A 27,021-nucleotide genomic window follows, 5' to 3' on the forward strand; every position below is an offset into this window, starting at 1 on the left:
GGAGCTTGGAAAGGAGAGAGCCGACATGTTACCTCCTGACGGAGTAACTCAAGAGGTGTGGACTGACTTCATCGCTTATTGGAGCACAGACAAACAAAAGGTACATTTAATAAAATTTCTAATTTTAGTTCATTTATATAGTCAATAATAAATAATTAATTGTTAGAAAAATTATTAATTTCAGGCAAGAGCAGCAAAAAATAAAGAAAGTCGGGGTAGATGAAACTTCAAGGAGGTTGGGGCTCAAAGCCTATTGTTTCACATGTTGTCGAGGGGGTAAGTTTATATATTACATTATCCTTGATTTAATTTTTTGTAGTAAAATAACAATAGTAATATATTTTTTCTTAAAAATAGGCTAACCCCGACACAGGAGAACTGCCAACTGCGGTGGAAACTTTTCAAAAGTTTCACCATAAAGGCAACAATTGGCGCAACGAGTATGCGAAACAAGCTTACGTAAGTTTACATTTTAATTCATTTCTATTTATTTCTTTCAATTTATTTTGTATTAAAATTAACCATTTAATTTATTTGTTTGTTTTAGGAGCAAATGGTTGAAATAGCGGCAACTCAACCAGCGCCCACTGAAGATCAGCCTGATGAGCCTGCTGTCGATCCTACACAGTACCCCTGAGACTTACCTGTTATGATGCAAGTACTCGGGGAGAGATCTCGACATCTCAGAGGCTTTGGCCATCTCCCCAGACTAAAGGGAGTTGGGGCCAAAAGAGCACCTGCAACGCATTCTTCAGCCCCACCGACTGTTACAATGGAACAATACGAGACTTTACAGAAAAAAGTGGAGGAAGCAGAGCAGACAACTCAATATACGAGGCAGCAATATGAGACACAACAACTCTACCTTATACGATTCCAAGATCAGTTTGAGTATCTTTCTCGAGCTGTGCCTGGTTTCAACTTGCCTCCCATGGATCTTCCACGATTGCCCACTCCTGGTGCTGGATCGTCATCGCATCCTCCCGAGACTCAGAGAAACAACGATGATGACATTACTCGCCTATAGAACTTTACTTTTTTTTTATTATCCGATTCGAACATCTTTTGATGTTTTGTTTATATAATGATTTTAGTACAACATAATATAATAATGTTTGTTTATCTTTTGATGTAAATTATGTTGGTTTGTTTTTGTTAATATAAAATTTAATATAATTACTTTTGGGTTTATAATATAATTAATTATAATTAATTAAATATATTTAATTAATGGTTTTTTAAAAAAATAGTTTTGCCAGCGCAATAGTACGTCGGTAAAAGGTGGCTCAAAAAGGTACGCGCCAATTCTCAGATTGGTGCGAATAGTTTTGCCAGCACATCTATAGCACCGGCAAAACTATTCGCGCCAATCTGAGAATATGCGCGTACCTTTTTGCCGGCGTACTATTGCGCCGGTAAAAGATTATCAAAGCAGGTTCATAGCGGATAAGGGTATCCTTTAACACCGGTGTTTCACTTTTACCGGCGCTATTTCTCGCTAGTAAAACATAGTTTTACCGGCGCCTTTTATCTACGCGCCGGTAAAAAGTCCTTTACCGACCAAGATTCCCAGACACGTTTTGCCGGCGCAGTATTGCGCCGGAAAAACTTCACCGGCGCATTCATTGTACTTTTGCCGGCGTAAAAATGCGCCGGCAAAAGTGGGCTTTCTTGTAGTGCTATGATTTTGATACAAGATCTGAGAAGTGAGTGTTAATTATTCTATAGTAAAATAGAACTGAATTTCGATATAGGACGAGAGTACCTATATGGTTTAGATAGCTTATAGGGTTTCTGTGTTTAATGTCTATTGCATGTTTAATTTATCATGAGAGTAAAAAATTTGCATGTAATTGAGATTTATATATCTGAGAAGACTATAAATTACCTTAGTAAACCTGCTATTGCATAGAAATGAGTAACATGAAGATAATCATATTAGGTCATAATCAATAGATACAATTGAAGTCAAAGCCCTAACTTTAATCAATGTTATTTTCTCTTTTAAATTACTTGCTTTTTAATTTCACTGTCTTTTTAGTGTTCTGAAATTTACTTTTCTCTTAATTTTGAATCTACCAAATAGAAGTAAAGATTTAATTTTAAAGTACTTAACTACAATCCTTGTGAGATCGATCTCACTCTTGGTGACTTTACTACTTGTTAGGATATATACACTTGCGTGTGCAAAATACCACAACAAGTTTTTGGCACCGTTGCCGAGGATTGTTAGTTAATATTATTTAAAATTAAATTTTGTTCTAATTTGATTTTTCTTCTTAGTTTTAGTACTAATTTTGTTGTTTCAAATTTTTATTTTTTTTTTTTGGTACTATAATTTAGTTTTATTTTACTAATGTTTTATTGATTAGCTTGATATGAAAGGTAAATCCAGATGATATATCTTGAAAATTTTGTCCAACAACACAGTGACCCATTCTATTCTGCTTAGAGGAGATTTAAAGAGCTTGGAGAGAGATGTTATCCCAGTTTCTCAAGTGGGTGTTTTACGTGGCTCTTTTATAACAGACTTAATGATGAAACAAGAAGCTAGGTTGATTATGAAGCAGAGGCCATTGGAGTGCCTTTATTAATGAGAGGCTATGATGTAATAAATCTGTTGAATAATATGGCAGATTTTGACTACGACTGGCATTGGAATCCATCACTTCAGGGTTGGATTCACCAGTACCCACCTTATTGTCCAAACTCACCCCAACCAACTGATAAAGAAGAGAAACTACTATCACTTCTACAATCACTTTCAAGAGAGATTAATCGCTTAACGTACATGGTGAGATCCTTATGTGATAATTCAATGGCTCATAATTCAAAATGTACTAACTCCAATAATGAAAGTTATGAGAGTTATTGGTACAATTAAGAATGATCCTTAGTTGAATACAAGCACTACTAGAAAAATGGGTTTTAGTGACACACATTAAGTAACTCTAAAACTGTTTAGTGACACTTCACCGCGCGTCACTAATGAGAGTGACTGGAAAGACAAGTTTTAGTGACACTTCACGCGTGTCACTAAACACATTTACAGTTACTCTCTGCGCATCACTGTAGGTGTTAATAGCAACATACAAAGAGTGTCACTGTATCTTTTTTTTTAAAAAAAATTTTTATTATTATTTTTGGTATATAGTGACCCACAAAAAATGCCACTATATTAGTATTTTTTTTTTAAAAAAATAATATTTAATACTTTTAAGTAAAATTTTATATATTATAAATAATAATTTAATTAATTATATATATAAATATAATTAAATATAAAATTTATAAATTATACTATTATTTATTGTTTTAAATATATAGTATCCCTAAATAAGTAAAACCATATGTAATTCGTAGAGCAATTAATAAATAAATTTAATTAATTAAACAATTAGCTTTCATTCATCATCATACCCAATATAATATATTCTAAATATAAATTATTTTATCAATAAAATCATATAATATACTCTAAATATGAATTCTTTTGCCAATAAAAGAATTTTTACAATGAATTCTTGTTTTTTTATTTATTTATTTATCTTTTTTTTTGTAAAAAAAGAATACATTTCTTTATACACAAAAAGAAAAGGCTAATTAGCAATTTTTTCGCCCGAACTTTGACATATACCAAATCATACCTCCTGAACTTTTTTGGCCGTTAAAAATTTCCCCTAAACTATTGAGATTGTTAAATTTAAGGACTTTTGTCTAATTTCATTCAATTTTACTATTTCAGTGATGGTTAATGTACTAAAACATGCTCTCCAGACTTTGATATCTACCAAATTATACTCCTCAAACTTTGATATGTACTAAATCATGCCTCCTGAACTTTCATCCATGTTAGAATTTTTTTTACTAAAATTAGACAAAAGTCCTTAAATTTAACAATCTTAATAGTTCAGGGGAATTTTTAACGGCCAAAAAAATTTAAGGGCATAATTTAGTACATGTCAAAAATTGCTAATCAGCCAAAAGAAAATAGACAATATTCCAACACTTCAAACATTTTGAGCCTTTGACTATCGATGTTCTTGGAACACCATATTGGTCTGACTATGAGATAGCGAGAGAAAATGAGATTTGTAAAAAGAAATTAGGGTTTCATTTGTGATATTTGGAAGACATTAATGAGGCAGCCGCATCTGCTCCTTTTAAGGAGGGGGAAATCACTTAGGGTTTTTTTTTTAGAGAAAAAGATAAATGCAATATTATATAATTGTTGTGTTTTTAATTTTTTTTTTTAAAAAAACCCATGCGTCTGACGTGACGTGATAGGGCCGATTTTCATGTAAAGTATTAAATATATATATATATTTATATTTTTAATTAATTATTACAGCTGTACTTTTATTTTTATTTTTTAAAAAATAGCATTATCATATAGTGACGCGCTAAGTGAGTCGGGAAATATTTATCCAATCGCACCTAGCGCGTCATTATATGCCATAGATTTTTAAATTAATAAAAATAAAAAAAAATTTATTTTACTCTTTAGTGACACTCTATATTTTTAGTGACATACATTACATGAGACTAACACTGAAAATTTAGAGTCTAATTATGCATGTCACAAAAAATCACTCCTAACTATTTAGTGACCTACACAAAACCGCACTTTTGTGCGTGTAACTAAATAGTGTCACTAAAAGGCAATATTATAGTAGTGAAGGAAGATAATAAACCTACAATTGAAGATGAAGATTCTTTTAAAGTGGTATTGACTCAAAATTAATTGGCTATATCAAATTCTTACTTGATAAATAATGAATGTCGTGCAGTGAATGAAATCATGGAAGAGAATGAATTCATCCATGATCAGGAAATCATTGAATATGAAATCACAAGCAAGGGTATGGATAGCCAAGTGGAGAGTGAGCAACAAAAAGAAGGGTTGTTAGATGAAAGTGTAGATATTGTGACATTGGAGGAGGAGGAAGTACATGGTATCATTGATTCGACTTCATCAATGATATTGACTAATAAACCACCAATGGATTTATATATTTCATCAACACCATATTATATCATCTACAAGCTACGAAAGGCTTCTCCCCAAGCTCATCATCATCCAAAGTCTTATGTTGTTAGTGCTGACTTGGGTTCAAACTCATCACTTTTCAAGCTTGAAGGCTAGTACAACAACAATTTTCAAGTTATCTTGTATGACGCTTATTATGGGCGTCAACCGCTAGTTGATGTGGCGCTCAGCTAAGTTTCCTTTTCTTTTTCTTTAATGTCACATTGGGGACAATGTGTCACTTTAATGATGAAAGTATTTTGAAAACTACTCAAACCAGTCAAAATATGTAATAATTGAGTTGGATCACTGTTAGTAAAAGAAAAAAAAGGTAAACAATACCTTACTAAAAAAATCTTACTTTTAGTCACAATTAATAAAAGAGTTGTTACTAAATATAAATTATTATTCATATGATGTGACTAAAGAGTCCGTGGCTATATGTATTAGTCACAAAAATTATAATTTGTTGTGACTAAATGTGTTTTTAGTCACAATAATACTTATTGTAACTAAAACTAAATTAGTGACAACTTATATTTTAGTCACAAGTAACTTTTTGTTGTGACTAAAAGTCGCATTAATCACAAAAAATTTATGTTGTAACTAAAATGTTGTCACTAAAGTAACCGTTTTTAGTATTGTTAATTAGCAAGTTACAACTCAAACTACTTTTAATTTATTCTCATCATCATTAAGGAAAAACAAGTGATTTTCCATAAGAAAAGAAGAGATTACATGAAATGCATGTTATCAAGAGATCGGAATAAATGTTGTTTTCTAATAACATCACACTATTAACAAAAAATCTCATCATCTTAGTAGGTTTTTGACTTGGAAAATTTACTAAATTGGAAAATTCACTTGTAATAGTCCAATTAACAACACTTAATTAGAAGACTTGAACACGCCATTGCTCATTATGTTTCAATCTTTCTAATGTTTTTCTCCAATCGTCTCCTTCTTTCTTCGCAACATTCTTTAAAGTATTTTCGATTGGAATTGCCATTTCTCTCGGCCCAGCTAGGTATATGTATGCATTTCTTTTATTATGCAACAAATTAAACACATCTCTAGAGTGATCTCCAAAAATTTCGGGATCTCTAAATAAACATTTAACTCTGTTGATCATCCTAAAATGATGTATATTTTTTTTTATTACTATGTAGTGAAAGTTGCTAGGGTAGTCCTTTTGATATTGCTCAAATTCCTCTTTGTATAAAATACTACCATTACTAGACACTATATGAAATAACAAAACCTTCCCGTAATATTTTTGTTCATGATTATTTTTATTGAAAAGACGACCGACATGAGCTCTAAATGGAGCAATGCCAGTTTCAAACGTCGTAAATATGTGTGTAGTGTAAGGGTTTCGATCTCCCAAAAGCATTGCATGACCAGTAGGACCTGCGGTTAATTTCACATTTTTCATCAACATAATGTATACTCGAGTTAAATTTCAAATAATTTGATTATCACGAGATAATTAGCCCTTGCCTGTAACTTGAATTTCATCTCCGGGGTTTAATTTGCATAGAAACTCGCTAGTTCTATTAGGGACTAGACGCACACATAAGCTAGTTGTTGTGTTGTCGAAATTTTCTCCATACCTAGAACACGCGCCAAAATAGTAACGAAGCTTTTTGGCGTCGCCTTGTTTAGAAACATTTTTGGCCTGGTAATTAAAGAAAAATGACAAGGAATGTGTGTGCAAATATTAAACCATTTATCTCAAGAACATATTGATGAATCTATTTATTCTTAATTATTAACTTACTGAGGGCATGACACCAAAATATTGTCCTTCCAAGTATCGATTGGTAAATTGGCCATTATGATCAAATACAATATGATAAGTGTCATCTTTTGATGAATGATCAGAAATCTTCTCAACTGAAACAATGGTGGCTTTATGATAAGGATTATCATCATTTTTACCAATATTATCTGTGGATGAATTTGTGGGATCACTTTCACTCCACCTAATTATTCTTCTTGGTTCCTTATAATTGGTAAAAATTTGAACAATAATAAGGTCATCTTCAAAATTATTATACATTATTCTCATTTGAAGTACATAATATATAGAAATAATTAATTACTTTTTTTTTTGTTATCCTTATTATTTGGATTATAGTACTACTCATTAAGCACGTTTACTAGTAGTTTATAGGTCAACTTAAAAGTAGGATCCTATATAACCATAATATATAATTATTATCAAATTAAAATAAATGAGACTAAATTGTAAAATATAATACTTTATAGTGGTAGACACCATACACTTTAACACATTATTCTAGAATATATGATTAGATATGGAAATTCAAAAAGGGAATAGTTGTCATTGATGAGGGTAATCACTTTTATATAATTTATTCAAAAAAAAAAAAAATTAAAAGACACTTTGGCACTTTAAAAATATATCTCTCACAAGAAACAATAAAATTACCACATTATATTTTATTTCATTAAATAAACTTTGAAACCATATATAAGATGCTTTTTTTAGTAATATAATAATAGACTAAATCTTTGATCATGCAAATATTATGTTATTAATATATATTTTATGGGATATGATTTTGTCCCGTTATTGTACTTTCACGGATTGTAATCCGTGATGTACGACAGCCGTCAGATGAGGGAGTTATTTGATCTGACGGCTGAGATTGATCTAGGGGTAATTAGGATTAAAAAGTATAAACGTACCCTGACACTCATTTAATGTACCCTGAGACCCATCTAATGTACTACGGAATACATTCCGTGAAAGTACATCACGGGACAAAATAATTACATTTATTTTACATCTTTATTTTACATTTATTCATAAATAATTACCTGGTAAAGATCACACGCCATTATGGATATTTGCTTAGACCAGTTTAGCAGCTTACTATTCTGCAAAAACATTTTAAACAATAAATAAACTAAAAAAAAAGCACCCAATTAATTATTTAAATAACATAAAATCATCAGATATCTTACGATATTTGATGAGAATCACGGGGTTCCATCTCAAAACCAATTGACAATCAGTTGAGTAGCCCATGTTCTTATATATGACTCAATACTTTTACATTTAATCCATGTGAGACAATATTCTCCAATAATACTCAACACATGATCATAATATTTAAACACTACAATATAATTATTTATTTATATATTGATAATATTTTCGTCATAATATATATCTATAAATATATATATATATATTTATATATATGTTGTAGTAAAGATAGAGAAACCAACATTTATGAGGAAAGTGTTATTGTTAGGAGTGAGGACTCTTTCCATGCAAAATGTTGCATGTCCGTACATCTGTGGTAATTTCAATCCACACAAGGCCTGCAATAATATCATAATTATATAAATATATATATATATTTATATATACATATATATATATATATTTATGTATCAAACTCACAAACAAGAGTGAATCCATCTCAGGCCATCTCTATGTTAATTTAGGCCTTAAGTAAAAATCAAAATTAAAACAGTAACTCCTTGTTTGGATTATGGATTTTAGGATGAACAAAAAAATCATAAGATTTCATTTTTTTTTTTTCATGTTTGGATTCAAACAATAAATGAAAATTTTCCCTTTTTCTAACAAAGAGAAAATTGAAGTCTAAAATTTGAGGAAAAAATAATATTTAAACAGAAAAAGGAAAACTAAAAATTGTTATATTTTAGAAAGAAATTAAAAACATCATTTTTACTCTACTAATAATTTCCTAAGGGTTTTGACTTAATTAGTAAAATCTAAGATAGAAATAAAGTAGTTTTAATTTCTTTTTCTCAAACAACAACAATATATATCAACAAACAAACACCAAAGAGTGCAAACCAACCCACAAAATTATTTTAAGAAGTAAAAAAAAAAAGTAAATAAAAGGAATTAAATAGACGAACCCGAGAGAGGATGAGAGCCATGGCTTGAGAGTTTAGTGAGATAATAATATAAGTAACAAAGGTGTTATCAATCCATATGAGCCAATAATATATAAATATATATATAGCTGTAAAAGTCGGTTCATGACTAGACGATTAAACACTCTGTTTTTTTTAAATAAAATTAGATCCAATTCAAAATGATATAAAATAATATTCTGAATTAATTTGTTGTCAAAATAAAACTTAATAATAACATTATCTAGAGGTGCTATGACAAGTCTGGTTATATTTTTTCGCATCTATTCGTGCTAGAAATAAATTAGTTATATTAAAAAAATTGTTAAAATTGAGTTCGGGATATTATTTTGTACTATTTTAGAAAATATAAAATTTAATTTTTTATTTAACAAAATACATCAATAACTTTTACAATGCAGAGAGTCCAAAAGTAGTATTAATCATATTTAATAATATAATTTTGACATATAATAATATAAATTTTAATCAAAATAATATAATAATATAAATTAATAACGATATGCATGTTACCTTTTATAATGCTTGATACATGTAACTCTTAATATTATTTTCTCTTATATTCTAATTTAATATTTGTTAGAGACTTATAATTACTATAACTTACAAGAGTATACTTAATCTTTTTTCTTATTTTATTGTTATATTCTTTTGTCTTTATAAAGACTTTCTTGTATAGAATTGATCAATTTCAAATGAACCCTAGCCTTTTTTTCCTAAATAGGTGTAAATAACATCACCAATGAAATAAATATGCATGGATGCAATCCAACCACTACCTTTGATAAAGAAAAAAATATTAAAAAAAGACCATTATTAGGAGTCAATTTAATTAATTAACACTATGCATAATCATGCTTAGAAAAGTGAAAACTACCTTGTTGAAAAATTAAAGTAAAAAAAACAAATAATTAGGTGAAATGTCATATCAACTATATGAGAAAAATATAATACTAAAGCTTTTTTTTTTATCGTTTTATATATTTTTCCAAATTAAATCTTTAATAGGTAGGCATGGCAAAAAGATCCATTCATTCGGATTGGATCAGTGATCCGATCCGACGGATCATTACTGATCCGAAACATTCGGATAGTTATTGGATCTTGGATCAGATCCGACCCGACCCGCTTAATTTTTTTACGGATCGGATCTGACCCGATCCGTTTTAAATATATATATTTTTTTTTAAAAAAAAAAAAAAGATTTTTACTTTTTAATATATTTTTTTAAGGTGTAAGGCCAGTGGAATACCAACATTAGACATATATGATCTGCCCATAGACTACACTATATATTATTATTCAAATTAATTACTCTCTCATTTAATTCTTATATATGCGTATATATAAATAAAAATATATATGCATACTGGCCACTCTATATTTTAATTATTTGATTATAATAATTATTATTATTTGTAAAATTTCCTATAATAAAAAAGTAAAGTATCAAATGTTATACACAATAGATCGATTTATGTATAGGCACTGTTAAATATATTAATTTGTACAATAATTTACACTTTTATAGTATATGACTTTTATATATGTATGCAACAATAATTTACATTTAATATAAACATATTATTAATTAATAAGAATAATATTTAATTTTTGTTTATCAAATAAAAATACTAATTAATTAAATATTATAATAATGAGTAATTAATACTATTATTTGACTCTTAAATATTTAATTATTTAAGGGGCATTTGGTAATATTTTTATTTTTTTTTAATTTTTTAATCATAAAAATAAAAGTAATTTTTTGTTTTTAAAAAATATGTATTCTATAACCATTTTTTTTTTTAATTTTAAAAATTGATAAGAAAAATATCACTACAAAAATCTTATTTTTAATCACAACAAAATTTGTGACTAAAAGTGAAAAGGTTGTAACTAATTATAAATCATCATTATTATATTGTGACTAAAATAGGTCCATCACTAAAAGTATTAGTTACAAAAATTACAATTTGTTGTGACTCAGTATAAAAAATCTTACTTTTATTATTAACATATTTATTTTTAAATATTAGGAGCCGTGCACAGTAAATCTTGAAGACTAGAAGAATAGCATATAAAAAGTTTATAGTTAATTTCATGTATTTTTTTAGAGGAGATTTATTTCATGTAATCATCATACTACATTATTATTGATGATTATATTAGTGGAATTTCTAAAATTTGGTAAATTAATTTTTCAATAGTAAAATTACATTTTTATGTGATAAGAATTTGATATATTTTTTTTTATTGATTTTGACAAATAAAATAAAAATATATAAGAAAAAAAAATGATGCATCTTAAACAAATAAATTTTGAAAAAAAAAATAAATTTAGATATAAAATATATATATTTTTTTTTAAAAAAAAAAAAAAGTTGGGTCGGATCAGATCCGATCCGTATAAGGCGGGTCGGATCAGATCCGATCCGAGTATCTAATCCAGCGGGGCAGATCCGTATATGACCTGGATCAGGTTGGATCAGAGTCGGATCAGATCCGACCCGCCCCATTGACATTCCTATTAATAGGAGGTATATTCCCACTAAAATTTTTCCTAAATAGGTGTAAATAACATCACCAATGAAATAAATATGCATGGATGCAATCCAACCACTACCTTTGATAAAGAAAAAAATATTAAAAAAAGACCATTATTAGGAGTCAATTTAATTAATTAACACTATGCATAATCATGCTTAGAAAAGTGAAAACTACCTTGTTGAAAAATTAAAGTAAAAAAAACAAATAATTAGGTGAAATGTCATATCAACTATATGAGAAAAATATAATACTAAAGCTTTTTTTTTATCGTTTTATATATTTTTCCAAATTAAATCTTTAATAGGTAGGCATGGCAAAAAGATCCATTCATTCGGATCGGATCAGTGATCCGATCCGACGGATCATTACTGATCCGAAACATTCGGATAGTTATTGGATCTTGGATCAGATCCGACCCGACCCGCTTAATTTTTTTACGGATCGGATCTGACCCGATCCGTTTTAAATATATATTTTTTTTTTTAAAAAAAAAAAAGATTTTTACTTTTTAATATATTTTTTTAAGGTGTAAGGCCAGTGGAATACCAACATTAGACATATATGATCTGCCCATAGACCACACTATATATTATTATTCAAATTAATTACTCTCTCAGACTTAAACCTATATATATCTTGATGTTGTTTTCTTTATTTTTCTACAATATTTGTTGAATCTGGTTCTATGCAGTATTCTATTTGCTCATGTTTTACTTCCAATTGTATCGTTTTATTAATTTTGTCATTGCTAATCGTTTTGTTTAAAGTTTAATTATTTTGATTTTGTACTATTCGTGGTAATTTTCCCCATCATGACATACCTCTTTAATGACCCCTAATCTCATGATGATAAATTTATGGTCATGAATGACCCTTTTGTAGTAGTGTAATATTGTTGGTTCTTCAATATATTGATGGGGAAGTTCTTGTTTTATTTCTTTCAAAAAAAGTTCGACATTCCTTTCCCTAATAATATGCATATGCATGTTTGGTTGTATCGAGTTGGAGTATGGCTTTATTAAGTCAATTTAATATATTATGTGTTTTTTTTAATAGTATATTATATGTGTTTGTGTCACTTTCTTGAAAATTAACAAAACAACCAATTGTAAGGTGATAATCATAACTAATATGCTTAGTTTTGTTTTTAATTAGCCGGCTGAGTTATTGTGAAAGAAAAATTTAAGAAATATATGAGTGACTATTCAATGGTTACATTTTTATTGTAAATTATAAAAAATTAATTAATAATTATAATTAATTTAATTTTAAAATATAATTAATTTTAATTAAAATTGTATAAGATAATAAATTATTAGGTTACTTTCAGGTTACAAGTTATTTATTATTTATTTTTATTTTATTTCCAAATTAATCACAACCATTTAATAGTAATCCAATGGTTTAAAAAAATGTAACCATTAAAATCTCTTCCAATAATAATAATAATAATAATAATAATGGTGTGAGTGTATTTTTTTACATATGAATTTATGATATAGATATCTATCAATTGGGTGAAAGTGTGTTTTGATTTGTTATAACTTAATAATACAAACTTCAAATAAGATAATATAAAAAAAAAAATGTAAAAGAATATTAAATTAGCTATCACTTTTTCATTTATATATATAAGATGGGACAAGGAAAAAATTAAAGGCAAAAGATTCTAATCCCAATTCCAAATATGTGTTTAGTGCTATCTGTCATCATTAATTGATTATATACTCAACTTAAACATGTGAGAAAAATTAAACATTAAACAAAGACTAGTGACTTTAATTTAGAGTGTTGCTTCAACTTAATTAGAATAATTTATTATGCCAAGAAAAAAAAAGGAAAAAATAACTTAAAATATTTGAGTGTGTGTGGCCGGTTAGGTAGACTTATATGGATTGGAAAAGAATTGAAAAAATAACAACTAACCAAACGCGACTTGTGTTTTGCAAATTTCAAAAACTATTTTTTGTTCTTATTTCTAAAAACATTTTTTTTTGAAAACAAACACTAGAAAATAATACCAAACATGCTTTTATTTTTAGTGATAATTTTTTAGTCACGACATAATTTTTTTGTGATTAAATGTGATTTTTAGTCACAATAGAAAATTAGTTGTGACTAAAATATAATATTTAGATACAAGTTGTTACTAATTTACTTTTAGTTCACAAGAAGTATTGTAACCAAAAACATATTTAGTCATAATAAATTATGATTTTTGTGACTAATACGGTTAGTCACGAACCTTTTAGTTACAATATAAGAATGATGATTTATAATTAGTTATAATTTTTTTTTTATTTTTTGTCACAAATTTTATTGTGACTAAAAGTAATATTTTTTGTAGTAAGTGTAGTTCATGCATTAGTGAAAATTTTTATCGTTTATAAACTGACTCTCATTGATTAATGGTATTGTCTTGATGCTCTTTTTCTCTTTTGAGATTTCTCTCATTGGATTTACTCGGGAGGTTTTAATTAGGCTAGATTTTTGAAAATTAAAAAGAGAATTATATAACTATATAAAATATAATCTGGGATGCTCCAATATACCCTGATTGTGTTTTTAATATCTAACTAGTTATAATTTTTTTTTATAATGAATATAGTACTTATTAATTTAAGAAAACTAACAAATTTTTTAAAAATTTTAAAATAATTTACAATATATAAATCAGAGTTCAAGTCGTCTCTATTAAATAATACATTTGTATATTGTTTTCAAAGCGTAATTTTTATTTAAAAAAAATTAAGAAAATTTGTAAGACTACGTCTGAAATAATTACCAAGTAAAACTTTTAACAACTCCTTTAAGTTAAATCATTATGTGATATTTAAGTCATATGATCATCGACTAATTAAACTTATTTATATTAATAAGATTAGGTACATGTATCAATTTACATATTTTATGCATGCAATAATATAGGTTGCGTATTATTTGTACTTTTAAATAATTGAATTTTACTAAATTGGAAGTACGTACACACAATTTGTAGAAAATAATCAAGTCGCGAAGCCTTGGGCTTCTTCGTCGCTGACAATTGTGCCTCAAACGACCAGGTGGTTGAGGTTGTCCGAGTGCACATATGGATCTCCGGTTGGAGCCATCGGTTTGTGCCTTTCATCCTCCGTTTCGCCGTTAGTGGCACTACTAAAAATTTTACTTTTAGTCACAACAAAACTTGTGATTAAAATTGAAAAAAATTGTGACTAATTATAAATTATTATTCTTATGTTGTGACTAAAAGGTTCGTGGCTAAAAATATTAGTTACAAAAATTACAATTTATTGTGACTAAATATATTTTTAATCACAATACTTGTTGTAGAAGTTTTTTGTAGTGTGGGTAGAAGTTTTCAAACTTGTCTGGTGAGGCATGGGGTTTTAGTGTGGTGGATTGGTGGTCTGAGTTCGTGGTTCCTCCAACTTCGGAAAGATAAAAGCTTTCGGCGTGTTAAGGGTTTGTATTATTGGTTTATTTCTTTACTTACCATATGACTTTGGGCGTGTGTGCCTTGGTGTGTTAGTCGATTGGCCTTGTTACCGTTTCCTCTTCTTTATCGAGAACAATTTACGTTTGCTTATCTTTGAGCGTTGTAATGGACTTTGTCCTTGAGATTCTCTGTTAATGAAGCATTGATCAATATATCTTTATATGTAAAATGTGGTTAGCTAATAGTTTTTGTTAGTTTAACATAATATTTTAAGAATATAAAAATATTTCGTTAAATTTAACGGTGTGAATAAGATTTATAAATATATATAAATATTAATATATTATTTGTAACATTATTATTTTTTTTATATTAGGAGTATGTTTAATTTTAATATTTTTAAACTTTATATCATTTTCCTCAAATTTTTAAAACTTTAAATATTATTTTCTAAAAACATAAAAAATTAATAATTATTTTTTTTTTTAATTTATAAAATTTTAAAAATACACATAATAAAAATAAAAACTAAAAATATAATTAAATATACATATTATACATAACAATAACCTAATATATATACCCATAATATATAAATAAACTCTATTAAGTTTTATTTATTTATTTTTCTCCAAATTACCCCATTTTCTAGTGTGCACATTTTTCATTTGTGAGAGAAAAATATGGGACAAGTTTTCCTAGTTCCAGCTTAATTTGTGTTGATTTTTTTAAGAACAAAAAACTTAATTTGTGCTGAGTGCTATATGTCATCATATTACATCACCAATATTATATTAATGGTGGTATGGTATTTAATTATAAAATACCATTATAAATAAAAAATAAAATGACCATTATAATTAGTATAAATAATTATCATTGACTTTTGTCCTCATCCATAATTTCGAGTTTGAGTTATTGCATTATTACTCTACATTAATAATATGGGTAAAATAATTATTATTAACAACTATATCACTATCTTTATGTGGAGAATTTTATATTATATTAATTAAATCATTTATCATTTAAAGAAAAACCACAAGTTGTATCATATTTAGTAGTGACAATATTTTATTCAAAATATATATTTTTTTGTGATTTAAAGTCAGTAAAATAAATAAATAAATTATTTTTATTAAAAATGTAGTATTTAGATAAAGTCATAAAGATCTAAATTTATTCACAACACCACAAAATATATTTAGGTAGATGTAAACATCACTATAAAAAAATTTATTTTTAATCATAATTAGAGCCGGTCTTAAGTATAGACGGGTTAGACCCGCGCCTAGGACTCACTTATTTTAGGGACCTAAATAAAAAAATATATTTTAAAAAATATACATATTTTTTTAATAATAATTTTTAAAAATACTATTTATCTTTAAATAAGGATCCAATTTTTTTTTACCTAAGAACCATTTCAACTCAGGACCGGTTGTGATCACAATAAAATATGTGACTAGCTAAAAGTAAAAAAGTTGTGACTAATTATAAATCAACACTTTTATATTGCGATTAAAAAGTCCGTGGCTAAATGTATTAGTCACAAAAAGTATAATTTATTGTGAATAAATGTATTTTTAGTCACAATATATAATACTTGTTGTGACTAAAATTAAATCAGTAACAATTTACATCTAAATACTATATTTTAGTTACAAGTAACATTTTGTTGTGATTAAAAGTCATATTTAATTCTCAAAAAATTTATGTTGTGATTAAAAAAATTATAAATAAAGGTAATATTTTTTTTGTACTGCATGGTTAAATGGTCAATGATTAATCCCATATGTTATGCTCGATCAAAAAGGCAATTATTAATTCATTAGTTAGATAATTAATATGATATCTCACCTAATAATGATTTGTTGTGTTTTTTAAGGTAAATGCTATGTTAACCCCATGCACCCACAATTAATAATATTTTAAATTGTATTGATAAAGCAACACTCAATGTAGATATATTCTAACACAAATGTTTTACATATGTTTTCCATCAATAATTGGCAATTTAATATTAAAGCGTTATTTGACACATTAAGGTGTACCGATACGATTATACCAATATAAAATTTTTTGATCGGTTAGCAATTTTTTATATTATTTAATAAATCGAAATTTGTAAGACACACTACAACAAATATAGTTATTACCGGCGGGTTTATTGCCGGCGGAACTCACCCGCCGGTATTAATAGGGGTATTACCGGCGGAAATAGCCATCCGCCGGTAATAACTATATAATTAATATTATATTAAATAAATAAAAGAAAAATTATTTTAAATTTATTATTACCGGCGGGTTTGTATTAATACCGGCGGAATCCCGCCTCGAAAAAAGTGGGCGGGATTTTTGCCGCCCAATTTTTTGAAATTAGTTTTACCGGCGGATTAATACCGGCGGGACCTGCCGGTATTAATCTGGGATTCTGACCGTTTTTATTAATACCGGCGGAACCCAATTAATACCGGCGTGTCCCGCCGGTATTAAAAATCTATATAAACCCCTCCCCATTTCAGAATACCATTTTTTCCATTTTCACTCCCCCCCACCTTCTCCATTCCACCTCCCCTCTCCGTTTTCAAACACAATCCGCCCCGTTCTCCGGCATCATTTCCCCGACACCGCCAGTGCGCCGCCCGTCTACCACCGCCAGTGTATCGGTAATGATTTCGTTTTTCTTTTTTCTCTGTTTTACATATATTATTTTTTTTCTTAATATCTAATTTTTTTCTCCATCTTTAAAGTTTGGGATAAATAATCTGTGGGGAAGAAATTTCTGAGTAAAACGCCGGGATCGGTTGGTGTACTAAATATTTGGAGGTTAGTTCTTACCATATTTGTGTATATATATCTCATAAAAATAATTTTTTTTTCTGTAAAAAATATTATATATGTATGTATACTGTGTATTGTGAATGGAAAATGTGTTATATTTGAAAAATTTTAGTTTAGTGTATTTTTAATTGCTGTTTTGTGTATACTGTGTACTGTAAATTATATATTTTGTATATATGTTGTGTGTTGTGAATGAAAAATTTGTAGATATTGTCAATTTATACACAGTGTATACATTATATACGGTATATACTGTGTATATAGTACAGTGTATACACTGTATATATAATATACACAGTATATATACAGTATATACACGGTATATACTGTTTTATGCAGTGTATATACACTGTATATACTGTATAGTTAATATTGTGTTATATATATTATGTAAAAAATAAATGTAATTTATAGAGTTTTGTATTAAATTTTTTGTAAAAATTTTGTGTCATTAATATTTTACAATAATAAACAACTTTTAAATATGTATAAAATTTATATACAATTGACTATTTTTAAAAAATGTAATAAAAAAATTAAGATAAATCTATATTTTTGAAAAAAAAATACTCATAAGTTAAATATTTTATAACATAAAAAAATAAACTTTTTCATGTAAATATTAAATAAGATTTTAAAATCTAAATTTTATTTTTTTAATACTTAAAATTTAACAACAAAAAGTTTATGAAATTTTAACATTAAAATATGTAAAGAATAAATATTAATAAAATAATAATTTCTTTAATTTAAAAAAAATTAATAAAAAGCAATTTTAATATAATATATACTTGAAAAATAAATATAAAAACAAAAAAAAATATTTTAATGTAAAGAATTAAACTTTTTTATGATTTTAATTATAAGTTTTTTTTTAAAAAAATGATTTAATATAGGAAAATATTTTTAAATAATATTTCTTTAAAAAATTAAATAAATAATATAATTTTAACATTAAAATATATAAAAGAAAATATTAATAAAATAATAATTTTTTTAATATAAAAAAAATTAATAAATAAAAATTTTATTGTAATATATACTTGAAAAAAATATAAACTCAAAAAAAATAATATTTAGATGTAATATATTAAAATTTCTTTCACAATTTTAATTATAATTTTTTTAAGAAAAAGATTCAATATAGGAAAATATTTTTTAAATAATATTAAATAATATTTCTTTAAAAATTAAAAATAAAAAATTTATTTAATAAAGAATGTTTATTTTAATAATATATAAATAATTGTGAAAGTATTAAAATAATAATAATATTTTTTTTAATAAAATAGCATAAAATATCATAAAATATCATAAAATAGCATAAAATTGCATAAAATTTTATCATTAAATTTTTCTTTATACTATTAAATCTTATGTCTTCATAAAATTTTAGATGACAATCGACAAGTCTTGGACCACAGCAACAACCTGTGTATGGTCAAATGGGAGGATCTCCACAACAGCCTATGTATGGAGCCTTTTTGAGTGCTCAGAGTCAGCAACAACAGCAACAACCAATTTTGGTTCGCCCCCACCCTCGACAATATGTGGAGATCTTGCCTACGCCGCAGACTGGACAACCTTATTACCCTGCCCCGCCGGCTCAATCCCGTGAGAATATTGATGGTTCAAGACTTAGCTCAAATGCAGACGAATTTTTAGAATTTACTGATTTGAACAATGATAGTTAGGTTTTTTTTAATTATGTGTTATGTTTTAAAGTTTATTTAAAGACAATTTCCTAATTTTATTTAAGATAATATAATTTTTATTGTAATGGACAAATTAATTTTAATACTTAATTTCTTAATTAATGTTTAATGTTTAATTTCTTAATTTTGATATTTTATTTCTAATTAATATATTTATTTATAAAATAATTATTATAATTAATTTAATTATATTAAATAATCAGAATATTATTTTTTTTAATATTTAAAATTATTATTACCGGCGGATGGGTCCGCCGGTATTTATCATTATAATATATTTTTTTAAATATTTAAAAATATTAATACCGGCGGACCCCACCGCTATTAATCCGCCGGTATTAATATTATTACCGGCGGATTCCCCCTTTCGTCGGTAATAACCATTTTTATCGACCAATTAATGCAGGCGGATAATTACCGGCGGATTCCGCCGGTATTAATTATTACCGGTGGTACTATTACTTATTACCGGCGGATGCTTCCGCCGGTAATAATGATATTTGTTGTAGTGACATGTTGATATTAGAATGAACCAATAGCGGCGGGCCCCTCGGCCGCTATTGCTCCAGTTTTTGGCTGCTAAAGGGCAATAGCGGCGGACCTCGGCCGCTATTGGTCCGCCGCTATTGCTTGGCCGCTATTAATAGTATTAGCGGCCAAAAACTGGTTCCGCCGCTAATACTATTAATAGCGGCGGAGCAATAGCGGCGGGACCCCGCCGCTATTGCTTTGTGTCAGTTTCGTGTTTCGAGACTGACACAGGGCAATAGCGGCGGGGTCCCGCCGCTATTGCTCCGCCGCTACAACACCCAATAATTAAAAAAAAATATTTATTATTTTTAAAAATTTATTTATATTATATATAAATAAATAATTAAATATTTAATAAATAAATCTAATTAATATAATTAAAACAATTTAATTAAATATTTAATAAATAAATCTAATTAATATAATTAAAACAATTTAATAAAATTTATTAATAATTTAAAATTGTCTCCAAAGTAATTAACTTTAACATATTAATACTAATAAAATATTGTCTCAAAATTAAACTAAATTATTACAAAACATAAATAAATTATTCATTAACATCTTCATTCAAGTCTCTAATTATGAAGTCTTGATCTGGATTATTTTCGGTACGAGTCCCCGAAGCCTGTGGCGGAGAAGGCACATACGCTTGGTCTGATGATAAACCCAGCGTCAAATTACCGAGCTCAGCTTGGTTGAAAATGGGAGTTGAAAAAAATTGGTTCTCCTGCGATGAACTCCCAAATAATCCAAAATCAGCAAAGTTTGAGCCGAGCGGAGGAGACTCTGACGGTGTTCGGTATAAGAACTGATTTCCCATTGGCGGAGCAGACTGTTGTTGCTGCTGAGGAAAAGATTGGGGTTGCTGCTGCAAAAAATTTTCAAATTGCTGCTGTGACAAATTTTTAAATATAATTATAAATATAAATTATTATTGTACTTCATTATTAATTTTTAATTTTTTGTAAAGTCTTATGAAATTTTATGAGTACAAAAGTTATGAAATATTTTTAATATATTTATAAATATGAATTATTATTGTTATTTATTATTAATTTTTAATTTTTTGTGTTATTTTTATTATTTATAAAAAAATAAATTTATTTTCAAAATTTAAATAAATATCAAATAATTAAATTTTAAATGAATTATTATTTTTTGAAACTTAAAATTAGTTATCAAAAGTTAAACTAATTATATTATAAAAAAATTCATTTTACATATTACACTATAAAAATTCATTAAATTACTAAATTTTTAATTTTTAATTTTTAAATTTTTGAATTATTTATCATTTATATAAAAAAAAAATTATTTTCTAAATTAAAATAAATATAAAATAATTAATTTTTACCACCTTAAAAATACATAATAAAATTATTTTTTAAAATTCAAATAAAAGTTAATCCATTTAATTTAAATTTTAATAAAAATTAAAAAAATAAATCAAATCTTCTAATTAATCTTTTTAACTTTTAATATTTATATTATTTATTAAGTTACTAAAAAACTAATTATTATTATTTAAAAAAATCTTTTTATGCATTTATTAAGCTACAAACTAATATTTTTTTTTTCTAATTTTTTAAATTTTTTTCAATATTCTAAATTTGCTAAATTTACTTCTCAAATTTTAGCAAATTTAACAACAAATTAATTTAATATCAATAAAATCTAACATAAAATAAACAAATACAAAGAAATACAAATTACTAATTACTAAAATTAATTAAAAAACCTACAAATAACAACAATACAATATACAATATTGTTACAATATATAAATTATATATACATTAACATATAATCTATATTTTCTTAAAAAAAAAACCCAATACTATATATTTTATATACACAAATATATAAATAAAAAAAATAATATATACAAAATATACAATACACAAATATATACACTATTATATTACAATATACAAAATATACAATATACAATAATAAAAATAATATAATAGTGTATATACACAAATATATACACTATTATATTACAAAAATAATATATACAAAATATATAATATATATAATGTATAGTTTTTATATACTTTATATAATAATACAATACAATATATATACTACACTACGATATACATATATATATAAACTGTTATATACAAATATATATATAATATACCCAGATTATATATAATATACTTTACAAAATATATAATATATATACTACACTAAAATATATGTACAGTTTTTATAAAGTATAATACATAAAAAAAATCAAAACTTATATATATACCCAATTATATATACACAAACACAGATAAACATATATTTATATGTAAATATAACCAATTTTATATACAAAAATATATATATATACACAGATTTTTCTATATAAAAACCTACACAGATTATAAAAACCTACATTTTTCTATATACACAGATTTTTCTATATAAAAACCTACACAGATTATAAAAACCTACATTTTTCTATATACACAGATTTTTCTATACATTATATAAACCAATCTAAAACCTAAAACTATATAATAACAAATCTAAAATAATAAAAAAAAATACAATACTTACCTAAAATAACCGGTGGTGCGTCTCGGGGTGGTGGTACGTCGGGGTGGTGGTGCGTCGGGGTGGTGGTGCGTCGGGGTGGTGGTGCGTCGGAGATGGAGGCGGTGGAAATTTCAGAAATGGAGAAGGGGAAAGGAGGAGGCGGTTTGGGAATTTTTTGAGAGAAAATGGGAAAATGGGGATGAGGGGTCTGATGGGGTATATATAGTGTTATTAGCGGCGGGGCAATAGCGGCGGACCCCGCCGCTAATAACATTTCATTAATTTTTTTATTTTTTATTTTTAAAAATAAAATACTATTAGCGGCGGGGTCCGCCGCTAATACCCGCCGCTAATAGTTTGAATCAATATGGGCGGGATTTTTCCCGCCCTCCTATTAGCGGCGGGGTATTAGCGGCGGACCCCGCCGCTAATAGTAATAGCGGCGGGCATTAGCGGCGGACAGCCCGCCGCTATTAATATTTTTTAAAAAAAATAAACTCAGCCCACCAATAGCGGCGGGGGAGGGCCTCCGCCGCTAATACCCCCGCCGCTAATGATGGGATTTCTTGTAGTGATTACTGGATCCACTTTATTTAAATTTATTTTTCAATTTCATTAATGTTATAATGAATGTAATACATTGTAATACAAATGTACTATTGTCAATAATCATCAATTTAATGTAATAATAGCATAAATTAAATGTATATTTGAAGTATATACCATTAGAGAAATAAGTGTCAATCTCTTTACAATAATAGATGACAGAAGCATCTAAAAATTAATTAGGATATAAATATACAAAATTTGTGACAGTGAGTAGTCGAGTAATTCGTAAGGAAAAATATCCGGTAAGTTGTACAATTTCACACCGCTTGGAAAATGTCAAGTGTCATGATTCTGAGACCGTGTAGTTGAAGAGGGCTTAAATGAGACTATATATAGTTAATCAGAGGGTTTAAATGAATTGATTGGTACTTTCTACATCAACAATGTACATCTTATTTTTTGGTAGCTCATCATGAAAGAATTTCACAGTAAGCACGCTGAAAACACTCGTGTTACTTTGTAGGTAAGGGCCCAATAAAAATTGGAAGCAGGGACGTTATATATTTACCACTATTTTTATTATTTTTTTTTTCAAAACAAAGAGCATTGTGATAAGAAACGAAAACTCCAAACTCAAGAATAGAATAAAATAGTTGCCAAACTCAAGTACATTCAACGTCTAAAAAAGGGTACTAATTTTGACAAACAAATTAAGACGGATACATATAAGTAGCACAATCTGATTATAATGAAAAATAAAGCAAACACATATAGCTAATAGTTTTTTTCTTTTCAACAATTTACAAGAATAAAAATTAATGCTCTAATTTTATAATGAGCAAAAGTGATTTAGCTAGGTTACTTTTCAAGCAGGGCCGGCCCTAGGCATAGGCAGGCTAGGCCCGTGCCTAGGGCCCACACTTTCTAGGGGCCCAAAATAAAAAAATAAAAAAAAGTTATTATGCTTTTATTTAAGTAAAATTTAAGTATATTATAAGCAACATATATTTATAGCTTAGTTGGTTGAGGTGGATGGCATAATGTTGAAGGTCATGGCTTCAAATCCTGTAACACTCTTTTTTTTTTAATTTTTTTTTATATATTTTTTAGGGCCCCAAAATTTAATTTGTCTTGGGCCCATATATTTTCAGGGCCGGCCCTGTTTTCAAGTAACGACCAAATCGAATCAATGGTTGAAATTGTTGTGAAGATGACGATCATAACTGCAACAAAAGTTGAACTTGTTGTCCAAACATCGTTAAAGTAAATCCTTATGAGAGTTGCCTTAGCACGATTGTACCAAACATTATAGAACTTGTTTATGTCATAGTATTCTTTAGAGTACATAAATGTTGCAAGGGTCATATTTTGACAAAGATTGTTGATCATGTCAGTCGCACATATAGTACTTCCAAGATGGTTTTCGATGACATTCTTCTCGATCAAAAGGGCTACATCTTCCTCAGTATTAATGAGCTTATTTATTAGCGAGACATAATTGCAAAATGGTGTCTTTTTTCCCGAATCAGGTAGACATTGCTCCATCGCGATTATGTTTCGCATAATATTTTGTGTATTATCTTGTATTTTCAACACCGGAAGTTGAAGCTTGCAAGAACTAAGAAATGGCAAGAATTTAGTATACCATCTTTCATGCAAATACACCTTAACAACCGCGTCTTGTTTTGGTGGTGGTGGAGCGAAATCAATACCTGCTTGGTCTAATTTTGTCGCATAAAAGAGAGTAGTGGTGACATTTTCTTTGTTATTATCAATTGTTTTCGAAAAATAATAATCTTCTTTTATCGGAATCCAAGACCTTCTATGCAAGTCAGTGAAGTGTTTTACGGCGGTTTTGTCAAGGAAGGTATTAAAATTAAGACCAAAGAAACAAAGGGAAAGATTCATAAATGATGGCACTACATGATCATCACTTGATGATATCTCTAATTTTAGATCACAACTTGGAGTAGGATTAGGGTTAGATGAAGGAGTGGGAGGATAATTTAATGGCCTAGAAAATTCATATAGCTCATCAAGAAAAAAGAATGGAATTTGATTCTCAAGCATCATTAAGTCAAGTTTTATTGTTCCAAAAAACAATGGAGTTCTCAATATGTAATCATTGTCCATTTCATCTTTTTTCCAACAAGAGCATAAGAGCTCAAATATGAAGCAAGCATCAATGAGAATAATATGCACAAATTCATTGAGATCAAGTTCTATAAAACCAGCATATTTAGGAAGAATCTCAACATCAAACCTTTGCTTAATGAAGTTTGAGAGATCATCTTCACTCTTTTCGGTTCGGTCAAGGAACTTTTTGAAATAATAATTTTCCTTGTGAGATTGCATTCCCTCCAAGCTTTTTTCGCCATAATGAAAAGGGCCAATGGAAACTAGCTGAGGAGTGTAAGCTTTTTCGTCTATGTCTCGAAACATTTTCGGGACTCTAAAGATTGTGTGATGATTGGACCAGTTCTCAAATTCTCGTATAATAATTTTCGAGTAGTCCTGTGACATATCATTAACATACGTTCTATTTTATTTTTTAAAATACATTATTAAAATTACATATTTTTTTACTATTATTTCATAAATCGATATTTTATATTACACCATATATCATTTTTTTAAATACTTAACTCAAGTTTCACTTTCTTCAATGTTTTTAATACATTTTATGAAATATAAATATACATGCATCCACATATAAAAAAAAATATTATTAACACCATAATATAATGAATAATACTCTGTAAAATTAGAGTATAAAAAGTAAAGTACTTTAAAACAGCTTCAAAATAATAATAATAATGAATAAAAAAAACAATTTAAAACATACGATGTAATTTTTTTAAAATCAATTGAAAGAATTCTCTATTATAAAAAATTATTGGACCAAGTTACAAATTATTGTATGATAAATAACATTAGAGTATAATTAAATGATTATGTTTTCCTTTAACAAATTAAGGATATACCTAGAAAATTAACTTGAAGACCAGATAAAACAAAACCATTAATTAATTGAAATAGTAAATATTACCTTATTTTTTTCATTTGGCAATTTTGGATGAGACTTAGAAGACTTGGTAAAAGAACTTGATGAAGCTTCTCTCTTTTCCATGGTGTCCGGTATTACAATTTTCTTGCTCTCTCTAAAGCACTCTATTTATATAACTTAACTTGAAAATATAAAATGGTTTATATATAAGGTGTTCGATATAACTTAACTTGATTGTATATTTGTACATCGCGAATTGCTGGAGACTAATTACTTTGTAACTAAATGTGACTTTTAGTCATAACAAAAAGTTATTTGTAACTATAATATGGTATTTAGATACAAGTTGTACTAATTTACTTTTAGTCACAACAAGTATTGTGATTAAAAATACATTTAATCATGTAACATTCCCGTTTCAAGCCTTTATTAGGCCTTCCCCCACGAACTAATGGCTCTTATACACGGGTATGTCACTTTTGATTGCTTCATGGAGTGATGACTGACCCTACAAGCTAACACGGGTGTTTCCAGTATACTTTGTCCTCACTCGCACACTTCTTGAGAAAACTCCCCAGAAGGTCACTCATCCTAAATTTACCGCAAGTCAAGCACGCTTAACTATGGAGTTCTTTCCAGATGGGCTTCCAAAAAATAAGATGTACTTTATTGATATAGGTAGTACCAATCAATTCATTTAAGCTCTCTTCAACTGTACAGTCCCATATACCTACACAATCTCATAATTTATTTAATAATAAATATATAATTAAATTATGTGAGATTCGATACTTAATTATACTAATAGTAATGTGGCATCTCTAAGTGCTAGCACACTAATGTTTTTTTTAGTATTTTTGTAAGTGACTTAAAATATATA

At 27.4% G+C, this 27,021-nt stretch overlaps 3 protein-coding genes and 1 long non-coding RNA gene across 6 annotated transcripts in view; 2 read left to right on the forward strand and 2 right to left on the reverse strand.

Annotated features, from left to right (window-relative positions):
• The window catches only part of LOC115695574 (germacrene-A synthase-like), an 84,100-nt gene extending 69,334 nt beyond the window's left edge, over window positions 1-14,766 (forward strand). The window contains exon 7 of the transcript XR_009688564.1: window positions 14,670-14,766. The gene's annotated coding sequence lies outside the window, so the exon portion shown is untranslated. The remainder of the gene's footprint in view (window positions 1-14,669) is intronic.
• Window positions 5,699-9,094, reverse strand: LOC133039017 (ferredoxin--NADP reductase, root isozyme 1, chloroplastic-like). 3 transcript variants are annotated; one of them, XM_061117813.1, is made up of 6 exons: window positions 8,957-9,094; window positions 8,291-8,386; window positions 7,877-7,931; window positions 6,810-7,034; window positions 6,530-6,707; window positions 5,699-6,439 (listed from the first exon to the last, which is right to left on the reverse strand). In XM_061117813.1, exons 3-6 carry the CDS (start codon window positions 7,895-7,897, stop codon window positions 5,922-5,924), a joined length of 942 nt encoding a protein of 313 aa, XP_060973796.1. In that variant the 5' UTR covers window positions 7,898-7,931; window positions 8,291-8,386; window positions 8,957-9,094; the 3' UTR covers window positions 5,699-5,921. The 3 variants fall into 3 exon arrangements, with proteins under 3 accessions (XP_060973796.1, XP_060973794.1, XP_060973795.1); XM_061117811.1 differs by having other exon boundaries at window positions 7,877-7,936; XM_061117812.1 differs by lacking the exon at window positions 8,291-8,386 and having other exon boundaries at window positions 7,877-7,936; window positions 8,957-9,049.
• Window positions 14,767-17,632: 2,866 nt separating the features above from the next.
• On the forward strand, window positions 17,633-19,628 carry LOC133039019 (uncharacterized). The gene is made up of 2 exons (XR_009688566.1): window positions 17,633-17,789; window positions 19,201-19,628. It is a non-coding gene; the product is annotated as an uncharacterized LOC133039019 (long non-coding RNA).
• Window positions 19,629-23,188: 3,560 nt separating this feature from the next.
• Window positions 23,189-26,344, reverse strand: LOC133038949 (UPF0481 protein At3g47200-like). Its single transcript, XM_061117656.1, has 2 exons — window positions 26,184-26,344; window positions 23,189-25,648 (listed from the first exon to the last, which is right to left on the reverse strand). Exons 1-2 carry the CDS (start codon window positions 26,262-26,264, stop codon window positions 24,230-24,232), a joined length of 1,500 nt encoding a protein of 499 aa, XP_060973639.1. The 5' UTR covers window positions 26,265-26,344; the 3' UTR covers window positions 23,189-24,229.
• Between the last annotated feature and the right edge of the window lie 677 nt (window positions 26,345-27,021).

This window comes from Cannabis sativa, chromosome 6 (genome assembly GCF_029168945.1).
Source record: "Cannabis sativa cultivar Pink pepper isolate KNU-18-1 chromosome 6, ASM2916894v1, whole genome shotgun sequence".
Taxonomy (NCBI): domain Eukaryota; kingdom Viridiplantae; phylum Streptophyta; class Magnoliopsida; order Rosales; family Cannabaceae; genus Cannabis; species Cannabis sativa.